Source organism: Hyaloscypha bicolor (assembly GCF_002865645.1).
Source record: "Hyaloscypha bicolor E unplaced genomic scaffold K444scaffold_113, whole genome shotgun sequence".
Lineage (NCBI taxonomy): Eukaryota > Fungi > Ascomycota > Leotiomycetes > Helotiales > Hyaloscyphaceae > Hyaloscypha > Hyaloscypha bicolor.
In genome coordinates this window covers 358,171-371,879 of record NW_020194615.1, presented here as the reverse complement: position 1 = coordinate 371,879, position 13,709 = coordinate 358,171, and the positions used below count along the sequence as shown (strand labels likewise).

General features: G+C 42.5%; 7 protein-coding genes across 7 annotated transcripts; 3 read left to right on the top strand and 4 right to left on the bottom strand.

Annotated features, from left to right (window-relative positions):
• Positions 1 to 3,826: 3,826 nt before the first annotated feature.
• K444DRAFT_533347 (uncharacterized protein) lies at positions 3,827 to 4,048 on the top strand (the record flags this gene model as incomplete). The annotated part of the gene is made up of 1 exon (XM_024875147.1): positions 3,827 to 4,048. A coding segment is annotated over one exon (222 nt), but the record flags the coding sequence as incomplete, so codon positions are not given.
• Positions 4,049 to 4,817: 769 nt separating this feature from the next.
• K444DRAFT_533258 (uncharacterized protein) lies at positions 4,818 to 5,012 on the top strand (the record flags this gene model as incomplete). The annotated part of the gene is made up of 1 exon (XM_024875134.1): positions 4,818 to 5,012. A coding segment is annotated over one exon (195 nt), but the record flags the coding sequence as incomplete, so codon positions are not given.
• Positions 5,013 to 5,271: 259 nt separating this feature from the next.
• On the bottom strand, positions 5,272 to 6,392 carry K444DRAFT_691203 (uncharacterized protein; the record flags this gene model as incomplete). The annotated part of the gene is made up of 1 exon (XM_024887787.1): positions 5,272 to 6,392. The coding sequence occupies exon 1, from the start codon at positions 6,331 to 6,333 to the stop codon at positions 5,272 to 5,274; it is 1,062 nt and encodes a 353-aa protein (XP_024734718.1). The 5' UTR covers positions 6,334 to 6,392.
• Positions 6,393 to 7,167: 775 nt separating this feature from the next.
• On the top strand, positions 7,168 to 7,926 carry K444DRAFT_691193 (uncharacterized protein; the record flags this gene model as incomplete). Its single annotated transcript, XM_024887786.1, has 2 exons — positions 7,168 to 7,460; positions 7,512 to 7,926. The coding sequence occupies 2 exons, from the start codon at positions 7,168 to 7,170 to the stop codon at positions 7,924 to 7,926; spliced, it is 708 nt and encodes a 235-aa protein (XP_024734717.1).
• Positions 7,927 to 9,272: 1,346 nt separating this feature from the next.
• On the bottom strand, positions 9,273 to 10,119 carry K444DRAFT_631548 (uncharacterized protein; the record flags this gene model as incomplete). Its single annotated transcript, XM_024883377.1, has 3 exons — positions 9,273 to 9,707; positions 9,884 to 10,015; positions 10,117 to 10,119. 3 exons carry the CDS (start codon positions 10,117 to 10,119, stop codon positions 9,273 to 9,275), a joined length of 570 nt encoding a protein of 189 aa, XP_024734716.1.
• Positions 10,120 to 10,451: 332 nt separating this feature from the next.
• K444DRAFT_664940 (uncharacterized protein) lies at positions 10,452 to 11,076 on the bottom strand. The gene has a single exon (XM_024887029.1). The coding sequence runs from the start codon at positions 11,017 to 11,019 to the stop codon at positions 10,558 to 10,560; it is 462 nt and encodes a 153-aa protein (XP_024734715.1). The 5' UTR covers positions 11,020 to 11,076; the 3' UTR covers positions 10,452 to 10,557.
• Positions 11,077 to 11,441: 365 nt separating this feature from the next.
• K444DRAFT_653762 (uncharacterized protein) lies at positions 11,442 to 13,390 on the bottom strand (the record flags this gene model as incomplete). Its single annotated transcript, XM_024885894.1, has 7 exons — positions 11,442 to 11,629; positions 11,671 to 11,911; positions 12,108 to 12,240; positions 12,288 to 12,634; positions 12,748 to 12,848; positions 12,894 to 13,144; positions 13,227 to 13,390. 7 exons carry the CDS (start codon positions 13,388 to 13,390, stop codon positions 11,442 to 11,444), a joined length of 1,425 nt encoding a protein of 474 aa, XP_024734714.1.
• Between the last annotated feature and the right edge of the window lie 319 nt (positions 13,391 to 13,709).

Sequence of the window (13,709 nt, the reverse complement as noted above, 5' to 3'; positions counted from 1 at the left end):
GTCTCGGCCTTAAGGGAGGCTGAAACTAATAAATCTACTAGTATACCCTAAATATATCTTTACCCCTATATGCCCCCTTTTACTTTGGAATTACTATTTATGCCATAGTATGGCCTTATTAAAAGTATATCCTCAATTCTCATTTCTTTATATTATTATATCTTACTTATTTATACTATATCCTATAGTATTATAGGCTTTATTTTAGGAGTTCTAAGCATTAATGGAAGCTAAAGTATATGCTAGAAAAGAAGTAGAAGTATATATTAGGGGCTATTTGCTCTATAATTTATATACTTTACTAACCCTTTTACTAACTTATTATACTTCTTCTTAATTTACTTATTATATCTCTTAATCTACTTTATTAATATGTCTCTCTTAACCCTTTATTCCTCTCTATCTTTACGTATACTACGCCAGTGTGTTTATGGCCGTATAGAATAATATTTTAATATTACTATTCCAGGAGCACGTGCTTTAGGTACCTAATTCTTGCCTTCCCCTATTGCTATTAAGCCTACTAATAATTAGTCCGCTAAAGATGAGATTGTATGGGATAAGAGACTTACTAAGGGGGATAGTAAGAAGATTCTTACTGCTCTTAAATAATACGAGATCAGGTAGTGGCTAAAGAACCCCGATATAGTTTCTTTTAGTAAAACCAAGGCAGAGAGAAAACACTAGTCTAATATAAAGCTTGAGTCTAAGAAGTACGAGCTTTAAGATAGCCAGGTATATTACAAGAAGTACTATAATACTCGCCTTGGGGAGATTATACCGGCAACTTATATTATTTGCTATAATAATGCCTTTGAGATCCTTACTACTATATACGAGAAGTTAATGTATACAGGTAAACTACCTATTCCCTCTCCCCTCCCCTCCCAATCTTAGGCTAATTTTACTATAGGCTTTAATACTATATTTAATTACTAATATAAGCTTTATTATGGCCCCTCCAGGGATAATAATACCTAGATATCTTTATATTATATATACTATAATAAATAATAGATTTAAAGGAGCAATATTATAATAAAGCCGATTTACTCTTATTATCCTGGATAGCGTATGGTACTAGATTTAATAGATTTTCATATAAGTGTATTTTTAGTTATATAATTACCTCCAAGTCATATGCTTTACCCCTATTTTTTTAGCCTTTCTTGCATTTCTTATATTTCTTGCATTTTTGAGCTTTTCCTATAATTTTTACGATTTTTGCGATTTTCGCGATTTTATTAATTTTCCATCCATACCATTTACTAATATATTATTATAGTATAATCCAGACAGAGAATATATATGGATTTAGTAATTGAAATGCCACTTTTCCAAGTTTGTCTGGATCCGGGGGCTCAAGGCTAAGTCTGCGGACGAAGCTACTAACGAGCTTATTAAATAGCTAAATAATAATGGGTATATTACTATTCTAGCCTGTAATAATGGGGGTGAGTTTAAGGGAAAAGTAATTGAGGTTTATAAGAAGAGAGGAATAAAGATTATACGGGGATGGGCTTACTATCCCCAATTGCAAGGCTCTATTGAGATTGCTAATCGTATCTTTAAGAGACGATTACGAGCTATACGTGCAGATACTGGTATATAATCCTGGATGTAATTACTTCCTTTAATTATATGGATAATTAATACCACGTTAAGCTCTGCTTTACCTAGGGGTAGTATATTATACGAGGTATGGTTTGGAAGGCAACTACCGGCTGATTTCCAGGAGTATAAGACACGTGCTATTTTAGGGGGAAATTCTGAGGGATCAGGAGAGAGATTAGGAAAGGGATTAGGAGAGGAAGATATAGAGGAAGGCTTATTTATTAATGAGGATATTGAAGTTAAACAGGAGCAGGAGGAGATGATTTTATCTGAACTAACTAAGAGGGTTGCGGAGCATGTGAGGAAACAGAAGGAGAATATGGTAAAGAGAGCTAGTACGAAGGCTCTGGAGTATGAAGCTTAAGAAATCGCTACCTTATAGATCCCAAAGCAATATCGCTTTGGTACTAAATCTGTAAGGATTCTAGTCAGAGTCTTGGAAAAAATAGCAAAGGTACGTAATTTACTTGAAGATATATTATTACTTGAGCTAACTATATTTAGGGGTATTACTTAGTAACTAAGCATGGCGAACTTACTACTCTCTGGCTAGCTAGTACCCTTAATAAGATTGCTTCTCAAGTAACTTATAAACTTCCAATAGAAGGGGCAGCTCTCAAAAAAGCTAGAATTACCCTACCCAAAGCAATTACACTGGAAAATAATCGTGGTTCGATTGCATTAGTTTAAAAGGCAGGGAGGGCATCTGAGAGAGTAAAGAAGAGAGTAGCGATTAAAGAGCCACGTGAGGATGGGGCTAGTATAGAGGAATTAGCTGATTACCAAGTCAAAAGGGGGGCAAAAAGAGCTAGGGGAGCTAAAGTAGCCCCTAAACGCAATGTAAGAGCAAGAAAGTAAGGAGGGTAAAAGAGGGGGAAAGGGGGGGGAATATGGAATATACTAATATATCTTCAATTTTCATAAAAGCCGAAACCGAAATATTTCCCGATTAGGCAATTGGCCTCCCGATTAACCAATGGGAGTAAACGATTGGGCAATCGGCCTCCCCATCTCGTATTCCCCTCCCATTAACTAATCGTAGTGCGCGATTGGTTAATGGGGACGCCCAGGCTCGGCAACGATTACTGAGTAATTAATTAGCAATCGATTATGTACACTATTAATTAGCTATCGATTATAATCGATTGGTAATCGATTACTAAACGATTATTCCACCGCTTTTACCCCGCATCCCCCCATTTTTTTCTTCTCTCTCTCTCTCTTCTTCTCTCTATTTTCCCTACCTCGCATACTAATTTTTTCCAAAGATATTATTAAAATATCTTCTTTACTTAAACCAGATTCGTTATTTGTGCGATTAGTTTTAGTAGATTCCACTCCAAGTACTCTAGATATATCAAAGTTAAGAGCACCTTATTGGGAATTTTGTCATATTCCTACTCTAGATAATCTTAAGCAAGACATTCTTTATTATACCCTTTATAAAACTAAACCATATAGTATACGAATATCAAGAAATATAGGGGATTATTTGAGCCGCCACTACCAAATTATAATATTAAAGGCTAAAAGTAAGAGCCAAATTACTATAAACCAGTAACTCAAATAACTCTGGTATAAAGCTCAAGCTAAGGAGGGAAATAGGATTAAGGAGTTTAATAATAAGGTCCTTAGAGCTTGCCTTAATATAGTAGTTATTACTAAAGCTCTAATCTCCCTAATTATTATACGGAATCTGTCTTTTACTCTTATTAAATGGCCGGAATTTCATACCTTTTACCAAGTCCTAAATCGAGCTTATAAAGGCAAGATTATAATCTCTTACTCTAGAGTTTATAATAAAATTAAAAAAGCTTGGGAAAAGCATAAGATTATTATATAAAAAACCCTTTAATTAGTAGTCTTACTTATCTATATTTCACTTGATATTTGGACCTCCCCAAATCAATTACTTTTTCTAGTAGTTTATATATACTTTACTATATATGATTATAAAAGGCAAAAAGCTCTTCTTACTTTCTAGAGAATACCTGGCCATAGTAGAGAGAACTAGTTCTCTATTCTTTGCCCTATTCTTAAGAATTACGGCATTATACGAAAGCTTGGGGCTATTATTACTAATAATACTTCCTTAAATAATATTCTTTATTAATATATTCAAGCCTTCTTAGTAAAGTTATATAATAGAGAGTAAAATATAGAGAAATAGCAAGTTTGCTATATTAGTCATATTATTAATCTTATTATTTAAGCCTTCCTATTTATGGATATAATTAGAGCAGAAGAGCTTGAATTATATAATAGCCAGGAGAAGACTAGAGAGCTTGCGGATAAGGAAGTAATTAGGGCCAAGTTTAGGCTCTTGGAACTACTTGGCCAAATATATAATATTATTATTTATATTCGTAGATTACCAGGCCATACGGCAGCCTTTAAAGCTCTTGCAAAAAGGCTAATTCCAATAAATAATTAAATAAAGTAAAATAGCTAGTATAATATACTTTTTATATTTCTCAATTTGAGGCCTATAGTAGAAAAGTATTACCAGAACTACGAGGAAGAGCTAGAACTAGATCTTTTAAGCCACCAAGACTAGAAAAAGCTTTATATAATTAAGGAATTCCTTAGTTCCTTCTTATAAGCTACTTTTACTATAGAGGAAGATTCCATATCTATTAATACTATACTCTTTATAATAAATATTTTAACTAAATACTTATAAGAAATAACTATAAGCTTATCCCTTTTCCTTTCTCTCTCTTCTTTCTTCCTTATCTTTACTTAATTAACTTTTATAGGCTAAGTATAAAAAGAAAAAGAATAAAAAGAGCCAAGATTTCCTTTAATACCTAAATATCGTATATATAGTACTTAATAAGTACTATATAAAGACAGATATGTCTCCTATTTATACTATCGCTTTAATTCTGAACCCTATATACCGTATGAGATATATTAAAACGTACTGGCCAAAGAAGTAGATAAAGCCAGTTCTACTAAGGGTAAAAAAGCTCTGGGAAAGATATCGGGACAAGGGGCCACAAGCTCTAATTATTCCAACTACTAGCTCTTCTCAGGAGCCAGAAGCACTCGATACTTATAATCAGCTTGCCTTAGCCCTTTAATCAGCTACTAGGCCAGTAAGTGGGGACGAATATATGGACTTTAATATAGAGGAATTATATAATCCTGGTAAAAAGAAGGCCCTTATATAGTAGTACCAAGATACACAAAGGTAATACTGGCCTAAGCTCTCTCGTATGGCTATTAATATCCTCTTAATAGTACTAATAAGCAATAAACCAGAGAGAGTCTTTTCAGGGGCTCGTCATATAGTAAGCTGGGATAGGGGGCAGCTAGAAGCCGAGATAATTAAGATACGGGAGTGCCTTAAGCACTGGAAAAGGACTAGAATTCTAAATACTTTCTTTAAATAGGTAAATAATAGAGAGCCTTTCCTTTATTATATATAGTATAGTACTTTACTAAACTTCTAAACCTTCTGGAATTAGAAAAGGGGTAAAATCGTACATATATAGGGATTAGCTCGCTAAATAATCGATTGCACTATCGATACAATCGATACCTTACGATTATGGCATCGATTGTTATCGATAGTGCAAAACGCTAATCGTTGCCGAGCCTGGGGACGCCCGATTGGTAAACCGCAGTTATTGGGGAATGGGCCTTCACACATCAGTTCGTCCTCATCCGAGGAGTCTTGGCTCGTTGATTATTGTCAGCCTCCTTGAAATGTATACATAGAGGCATTACATTCGTGACGACCGGGAAACACTCACAATGCTCGAAACTGCTAGCGCTATCCCCATCGTACTCAACGGACCGGACCATGTTTCTCTGAGCCTCTGAGCGTTGAAAGCCCTCCAGCAGTCCGTGAGCAGCAGTCAAACCGTAGATTTTCCCATTTAGCAGAATGGCACCACCAACTGTCGCAGTAATATCTCTCTCATACTGTATAACATCATCCACATAGACTTTAACCGCACATAAGTTCTGTTTTCCAGGTTTGTAGAAGACCTGCCGGCCAGAACCACTTCCTTCTTCTACTATCCTATGTTCTGTAATTCGAGGAAGAGACGGTAGATCTAACAGAATGTTGCTTTGGCGAAGCGAGACTTTCGTTTTGTCTATACGTCTCAAACTCATAATTCCCCCCAGGTTCTTCAATGGACTAGGAATGGCATCCAGAGTATCAGGTGAAATCTTCGGTGGACTAGGGATGGCATCCAGAATATCAGGTGAAATACTAAGTCCAGCACTGCCTAAGCGTGGATGCGATAACCTGCCCGTCACGAAACGAGGTGGAGCGTTGAGCTCAGGTGGAAAGGAAGTATGTCCCAACCGAATAGCTGGGTAACTTCTCGTCACTGAATTGGCCTTGATAACGTCGCGTGCCTTGACTCTCAACGGTGCATCCTCACAGCAGAAAAATATAACTGGATTGGATCGCTTTTTCTTGCGGCCCACCATATATATACTGTGGCAGAAGAATGGCCGGTACCTAGCATCTTGGCCTAAGTGGTCTTCGTTGTCGTCCAGGATTTCATCGATAGCACTTCTGAGGGAGTTATTATAGACGCTTCGGACTCCACTCGTAGCTTCCCAGCAATTGTCTTTGTTGTCGAATACACAGAGTAAGACTCCACAACAGCTCTCTGCGTCAGGCCACCTAGGGACCAGCCGGAGCGTTCGGTAGCTGGCGCTCTGCGTTTCCGTGATTGTTGCCATGGCTTGCATGACTACAATCGACGAGTGATCGGCACTCAAGAAGAGGTTTCGCGACAGCCTCGAGCTATGACATTGTGGACGTCTTCATTGTTGAGGAGAAAGCAGAAGTTTCGAAGTTGCAGCTGGAAAGCCTCAGGTGAAGCCTTGGCGCATCTAAAACTCAGCCACGGTTCAGGGCGCGTCGACAGGAGGCAGGCAGCCCAGCTGGGCTGTTTTCTACCCCTGCAACAGGCCAGGTAGGGACGCCAAGCAGGCCAGCTCAACTACGTACCAGAGTGTTCCGCGTCGACAACCAATAGAACCCTAAATACTCTGAGACATTAGCGCCCAGACTTCCCCAACAAGAAGCAATTTACTCTGTCATCGACTCCTTCCAAATTCAGATCGAAATGAAAGCTGCTCGAAACTCATGAACGCAGGTTCTTGGCCTTGGATGTTTTTGACCGGACTCACATGATGGCTGTCGATCCTCTGAATACCCAAATGAACATGCCCCTTTCAAATGAGGGCAAGGCTGTGGTCATATCCTCTTTGTGGAATGTCACGATCCTACCAGGAGAGTTTGCGCGAACCCCCTCGAAACAGGCAACATATTTTAGATACTACGAAGAGCAATGTCGAAAATTTCTGTATAACTGCACGAAATCCGAGCAGAAAGTGCCCACGAAAACTCACCGGCATATTGTCCTTCTTGCATAACTGCTACAAGGCGCAGCACCAGGACCGACGTTGAGAAAAATCGATATTTTGGAAGCATTCCGAGACACAATACCGGTGTCGGTGCCACCAGCGACGGATAAACTCCTATACACTACAATAGATTTTGTGACTCGACTTCTACTGATGCTAGACATTGGACCAGGGCTTCCAGGTGACAGGACAATCAACCAAGTACCTGTTCCCTGGGAAGATGATAGCACTCTGCCGGATTTCGTTGCAAACCAGTTTGATGGCACAAAAGAGCTGGTTGTGCCAGTAAGGCTGGAGCGCATTTTCATTGCACCAAATTTAGAACTCATCGGAGGCATCCAAATCGTGTGGACGGACAACTTGGCAGATCACCTGAGGATGTCAGAAGATGATACAAAGGTGGCTATATATAGTCATTATCAGTTTCTAAAGATGAACCGCGACAAGTAGGGAGTCCCACCCGTGGTCCAAGAAACCGAAAGTTGACTTGAGCCTAGCCCTCTCTTCCCTCCCGAGTTCGTGGATGAAACTCTTCGGACGCTAGCTCTGCTCCTACCCCGGCGAGATAGAAGGGTCTCCAAATGGTTCCGGAAACAGCAAGGATTGGAGGAACTTCGGAATCGTGTTGATAGCGAAGCAGCAAGTGAACGTCGATTGAAGGCTGCAGAGAGACAGATCAGCAAATTCGTTTTCTGGCACGATCGTCTTGTCATACTGAAGCAAGCGTTTGATGAGTCTCAACCGAAGAACTTGAGACAGTGGTGGAATGACAAAAGGAATCCAGTACAGTGGTACAACTTTTGGTTTGCTGTGGCTTTGATTGTTGGGTTGACTGTTTTCTTTGGGATTGCGTCCACTGTTGAGGGAGCAATACAGGTGTATAAAGCTTATCATCCTTCGCCTTCACCTTGAAGGATACATTCGATAAACTGATTGCCTCACTAGAGATCCATTAGTCCAGGTCTCATAGACTTGAATAATTAGAAATGCATGTCCAAGTAGAAAGCATTGAGTCCATTCAACAATGGTGTGGTGTGTTTTAGCTAAAAAAATACTCCTAAATTAGAGTAAATTCACAGGTCTTCAAGGCTATTTTCGAACGGCGAGAGCTCAAATTCAAAGGTAGGGCCCTATCTTTCGGTCACGTTCGATAGCATCCACTACATGTAAACAGATCGCCGTGGTGGGGATAAAAAGGGGCGGGGTATCTCGCTTAACAACGCACCACGCCGGCTATTTTCGGAAACTCCAACTTTGCCTCAATTTCGTCTCGTCTTCTCATGGCTACCTCAAGCATTCAAACACAATCTCAAGAGAGAAACATCCCAAGAATTGATCGCCAGAGTTGGTACGCCAATTTTGAAGATGTTTTAGGAAGAAAGTCAGCCAAGGAGCCGCCAAATGAAACGCACTACTCCCGACGGACTGCGAATTTGCAGGCACCAAAACATACTCATCTCCATCATGTTCTACTGTCCGATGTCACACTCTCTAGCAGTGCCAATCAAAAATCCCAGCTTGAGCTAAGTGGTTAGAAAGCTTTGGAAGTACAACTGCTCAGGTCCGCATTCGCGGCACGTCTCATTGCTCTCTCCAAGGATGAGCGTTGCATTGCATGCGGACCGCAAGGGTCGGCCGCACCCGCAGGGAAATGCGATATGCAACAGAATTCAGAGAAACACGGCCATTCATAAAGAAGCAAGCTGGGATTTCGCGAAGCTCACCCTAGTTTTGTGATCCTCGAGGGTTCCCAAATGACCGTGCTTGCAAATCTTGACAGTCTTTTGTCTCACAGGTGGTCCTTGCTCCCCATCCAGAATGTGACTTTGAAAAAATACCAAAAAGCCATCATAGGCTCGGTATTATGCCTTCCCCATTTAGTGGATATAGAGCTCTGCTAGCGTGGTCGTGGTGGGAGAGTACCGTCCGCCTATCTCCATCAATTTCGTCATTCTCCCTCTTTATTACCCTCCAATAACCCTTCCTCGTCACAGAATCCCAATCCTAAACTTATCACTACCCACAAACCGCAAACATTCCCAACAAATCTCGGGCGACTCGAACCCCATTACCAGCTGCCCCTTTGCTCCATCCCACCCCCTACCAAGCGGTCTTTGGGTTTGGTACATATTCCTCCTTATGAAGGCAACCGCAATAAGCCCTCACCAGGCCTTCGAACCCCTTCTCATTCCCCAGATACAGGTCCCTCTAGCGCTTCATGCCATCAAAATAACCCCCCCTCCCCGGGCAATAACGTGTCAAATGACAGATTTCCTTGAAAATCTGCGTGATGGAAGCGATAACTCCGTATTCTGGCTTCGGAGAATAATTTCCCCCACCCCGTTGCCAAGGCACCTTTGCGATTGTGCCTGTGCGGCAAGGTGCAGATGGTCGTCTCTGCATTTTGGGCCCATGGCTTTCTTTAACCTCCCAAATGTCTTGGGCCGTAACTTCCCGTTCCCACTACATATCAGAATGACGTCCTTCTCCATGTTCACATTGATGAAGCCATGTCCTCCTTCGGGTAGAAAGAGTCTCCGAAAGATAGCAGGGACGGCTTCCCAAGCCTCCCGACTGACAGATGCGCAAAGAGGATGAGGGTGAGAGATTGTGAAGTATGCTGGGGTGCATTTCTTGCCCGTGGTTTCGTGGATTGGAGTAATGCGTTCGGGAAGGGAGAGGATGGCTTGGGACTAAAGCTCGAGTCTTATCTCGGTGGGGAAATTGGGGATGAGGCCGAAGGTTCCTGATTCGGATTCTGAGTTTCAGCCTAGTAAGGCTCTCGTAGTCGGCAACGGGCTCCTCCTCAGCTTCAGCAAATACACGTTCTCAAATGAGACCCTGAGAGCTTAAGTGAATGTAAACTCACCGAAGGGGTCAAATTATTGGAGCTAAACAAAGGTGAAGTCGTTCCAAAGCCTGATACTTGACTAGAGGCGCGATTTCTCTGGTATGAGATTGAGTCACCAGCTCCGCCGCACCACTGTACTGTAATGTAACCCTACAACACAATCAAAATGCTGTTCAAAATGCCAAATCCACTACTCAATTCGTACACGTCCTAAAGTGATTAGAGTCGCCCAAACAATGAGCTTTGCTCACCATAACTGCAATGTAGCATATCCCCGCAAATCATAAGGAGGGGCGCGGCAAAGTTATGCCATCATGATATGATAATAAATGCAATTAAAATTCGGACCAAGTAATCATGCGAAAGTGAATAACGAAAGACCTTGGTTATGACTAACTGAAGCACTTCAATTTACTACAAGGAAAGGCAATTTCGATATATGCTATTAATATCTTCTGTCCAGCTCACTGGACTCATCTCAGGAAGTAATTGGAAGTAAATAAGGCATCGACCTACTTTTAATTTCGCTCTACGTTAAAGAACGAGGTAACAGAAAATAAAATTATACAAGGTTCAATGGGTATTAGCTAATACTGCCGTAAAACTTTATTGAAACATGTTGCGAGACATCAGTTGCATTTCAGGCCGGCGTACTCCCTCCCGGAGTATATCTTCAGCGTGCGAAGGCTCCCCTACCTCCCCACAGCCATCAAAACCCACAGCATCGCACCAAACAGCACCACAGCAACGGAAAAAGCCCCTTTCCTGATCCAATACCCCTTATCTCCCTCCGTATCCCACCTACCATTGTCAAAATACTCCCCAATTAACTCAATCACGACCATCATCCCCATTGCCAGTCCTCCCACAGTAATCCTAGTCTTCGCTACCCGGGGTACTTCATATCGGTGAATGAGCCACCGAGCCCAGTGAAGTGTGCATAGGACCATGAAAGGCATTTCGATGAGCTCGGCTCGGGATCGAGCCAGGTGAAATGTTGGAATGATAAAGCCTTGTCGGATGGCGCCGAGAAGAAAGCCACTGAGGAAGACGAGGGTGAAATAGATTGATGAGAGGTGGAGAGTGCTGGCGAGAGGTATAACTTTACTTCGGGAGGTGTATTGTGACTTTTTGTGGTTCTTTTGCGCAGACATTTTGAAGTATTGTTCTGATAGAGGATTGCCTTGACGATTATTGACGAGAGAATGGTGGTATTGAGGCTGGACAGTTTTGATCAATAGAATATGTCGATACGCAAAGCTTGCAAAGAGTATGAGAAGGCGTTTGTGAAAAGTTTTGATTGTGGGGATATATCATATGATGCGGTGGCGTGACTTGCTTGTACGTCACGTGGTGTGGTCAAAAGAAGCAACATCCCGTGCAAGAAACCTTTTCTGAAATTGGTCTGGTCAAGTTTTAGATGCCCCGACGGAGCTCGTTCGCAGCCGCCGCTCTTCGGACAAGGCAGACAAGGCAGACAAGAATCATATCAGAAATCTCTTCCACTGAGAACAGAATTTTCCCGGGCCTGAAGAGTACAGGTGAATTCCCTCACTCAAGGTCTTCCCCACTCAACTTATCTTTCACCGCCAACATGGCCGGCAGAAAGAAGGATATTGAGGTCCTCCTTGCTTACACCCCTCTTTAACCTCAGCGGCCACTCCTCCACAATTATATTTTTGTCTCTGACTTGCAATCCAATTGCCTTGCCACTGCTATCGAAGCCTTTCTCCTCAGCATGCTCATTGAAAGGGGCATTAAAATCTCTGACGAGTGTGCGAGCCTCAGCAACCTTGACCATTTACAATTATTGACGGGATTGGAATTACTGAGAACTGAGGGGCCGACAGAAGGAAAGTAATCAAGTACTCGCCTAAATTCGGCTGCTGTGGTAGCTATTGAGGGGTCTTTAATTTTACACTCTGTGTTGAGATGTAAGGTTAAGATGGCTGTGTATGGGTTCAGGGATTTTTGCTTGAGGATGGGGGCGAAAACAAGAAGGGTCTTTTCTGCGCCGAGATAGCCTTGATCGACGATGTTGGAGACCTAAAGAAAGTTCAGTAAGTACTCAAAATCCAAGGGAAAGCTGGCCACACTCACCTCTATTCTGTCGAAGAAGAGTTGGTCTATGCCACTGTCGGATAGCCACTTGGGTAACTCCCCAGCATCCACTTGCAAGAGTTGGAATCTGGTCGGACGGCCGGTGATACTGTCGCAGAACCGTCCGGAGTGTCGATTTGACGAGATAGTGCAATCCGCCGTAAAAATCATTCTTGGTAACAGGGACCATGGCCATGATCTCCTTGATTGGCCAGCTTCCGACTGGACTTGCTGAATCCATCATGAGCCAGAAGTCATTTGATTGAAAGAATGTGCTGCATACGTCAGTCTCAACTCTAAAATGAAAGAGGGTTGTTCTCACGGGTGCGGTATATTGAAGAGTGCCGTGGGAGCTCCAAAAGGTAGCAGAGGTCCCACATTCCGGAACTTCAACATGCCGGGACGCCAGCCAGAGAGCTTAGCATACAATGCACGCTCAATATAATCCTTCCGCTTTGGTGCAAGAGTGGTTGCGACGATGATTTCTTGAGCCTTGGTCTTTGATAAACCGGTTGGCACCTCAAGATATGCTTGAAGTTCATCCCGCGCGGATTTCTGCAAGATAAGAGACAATGCTCGACCATCGGCGGTCCAAGATTTTGATTGCAGCGATGTTGCTTCCTTGTGTCGAATCTTCTCGTAGACATCATTGACAGGTGGTTTGATTCTCTCTTGAATATCTTTTGTCCGAAAACTGAGTGCCGGATGTGTAATATCACTTCCGAAGCTTTGTTTTGTGGACACAAAATGGCGACGAGGAGAAGCATAGCATTTCATGCAACGATATCGAAGCCTTTGTCATTGATGACTGCCTCGCGCTGACCACTGCACCATTCTGGAAGGTGAGCCAAGGTCTTGACAACATTCCTCAAGTCCCCGGATGCTTTGAGCAGTCAGTCGTGAGCCCGAACGAAGAGATGCGGCTTACCAGCGAATAGCAAATACAATATTGATGAAATGTTTGCCCTTTCATTTTGTGCAACATTGAGAATATCGACAGCTGGTACGTTTCCCCAGAGATATTTTCTTTGGCCGTGAGGAGAAAGCTGCTCAACTCCCTCGCCCACGAACGCTGGTTGACGAAGTTCGGCCTCCCAGGGTGGTTTCCATGCTTCTTGCAGAAGAGGGGAGTTGCAGTCGATCTTGTGCCTCGGCCAATGACACGGTTGACATTCCCTTCTACAATACTACCAAAATTAACCCTGTCAGCAGGGTGGGCTTCGTTTGCGTCAGAAAAAGACTAGAACTATTTGAACCTCACCTGAACCAACCAGCATCAACTGCAGGCTTTGGTGGCTGGGTTTGAAGAGCAAGTCCCCTCGGTGTTGGCACCCATACCACCAGTGCTTGGGGCAGACATCTTGAACTTCTCAATAGGCTGAAGAGGAGGTAGAGAAGAGGAAGAGAGGACAGGATAGCAGGCATTGTGGGATAATTTATGACTTATATTTGCTTCCAGAATCTTTAAAGAAGTCGACACAAGCTTCTATATCCTTCCAGACACAGACAAACGGGTTTCCTTCATCGGCTCAACCATGAAACAGCGGGGCCTACACTTCCTGCGCATGTCCGCAACATTCATCAGGCATCAAAAAAGTTGATATATGAGCAGGCACCATAAATGGAGCCACACTGCATGACACAAAACATTGATCAGTGGGGTGCAAGGCTGCATAAACAAACGAAAAGGTATTGGTTGAGGGGTTCGCTTGAGGAAAAGGGGTGGTCGCTTCACCTTGTTCCC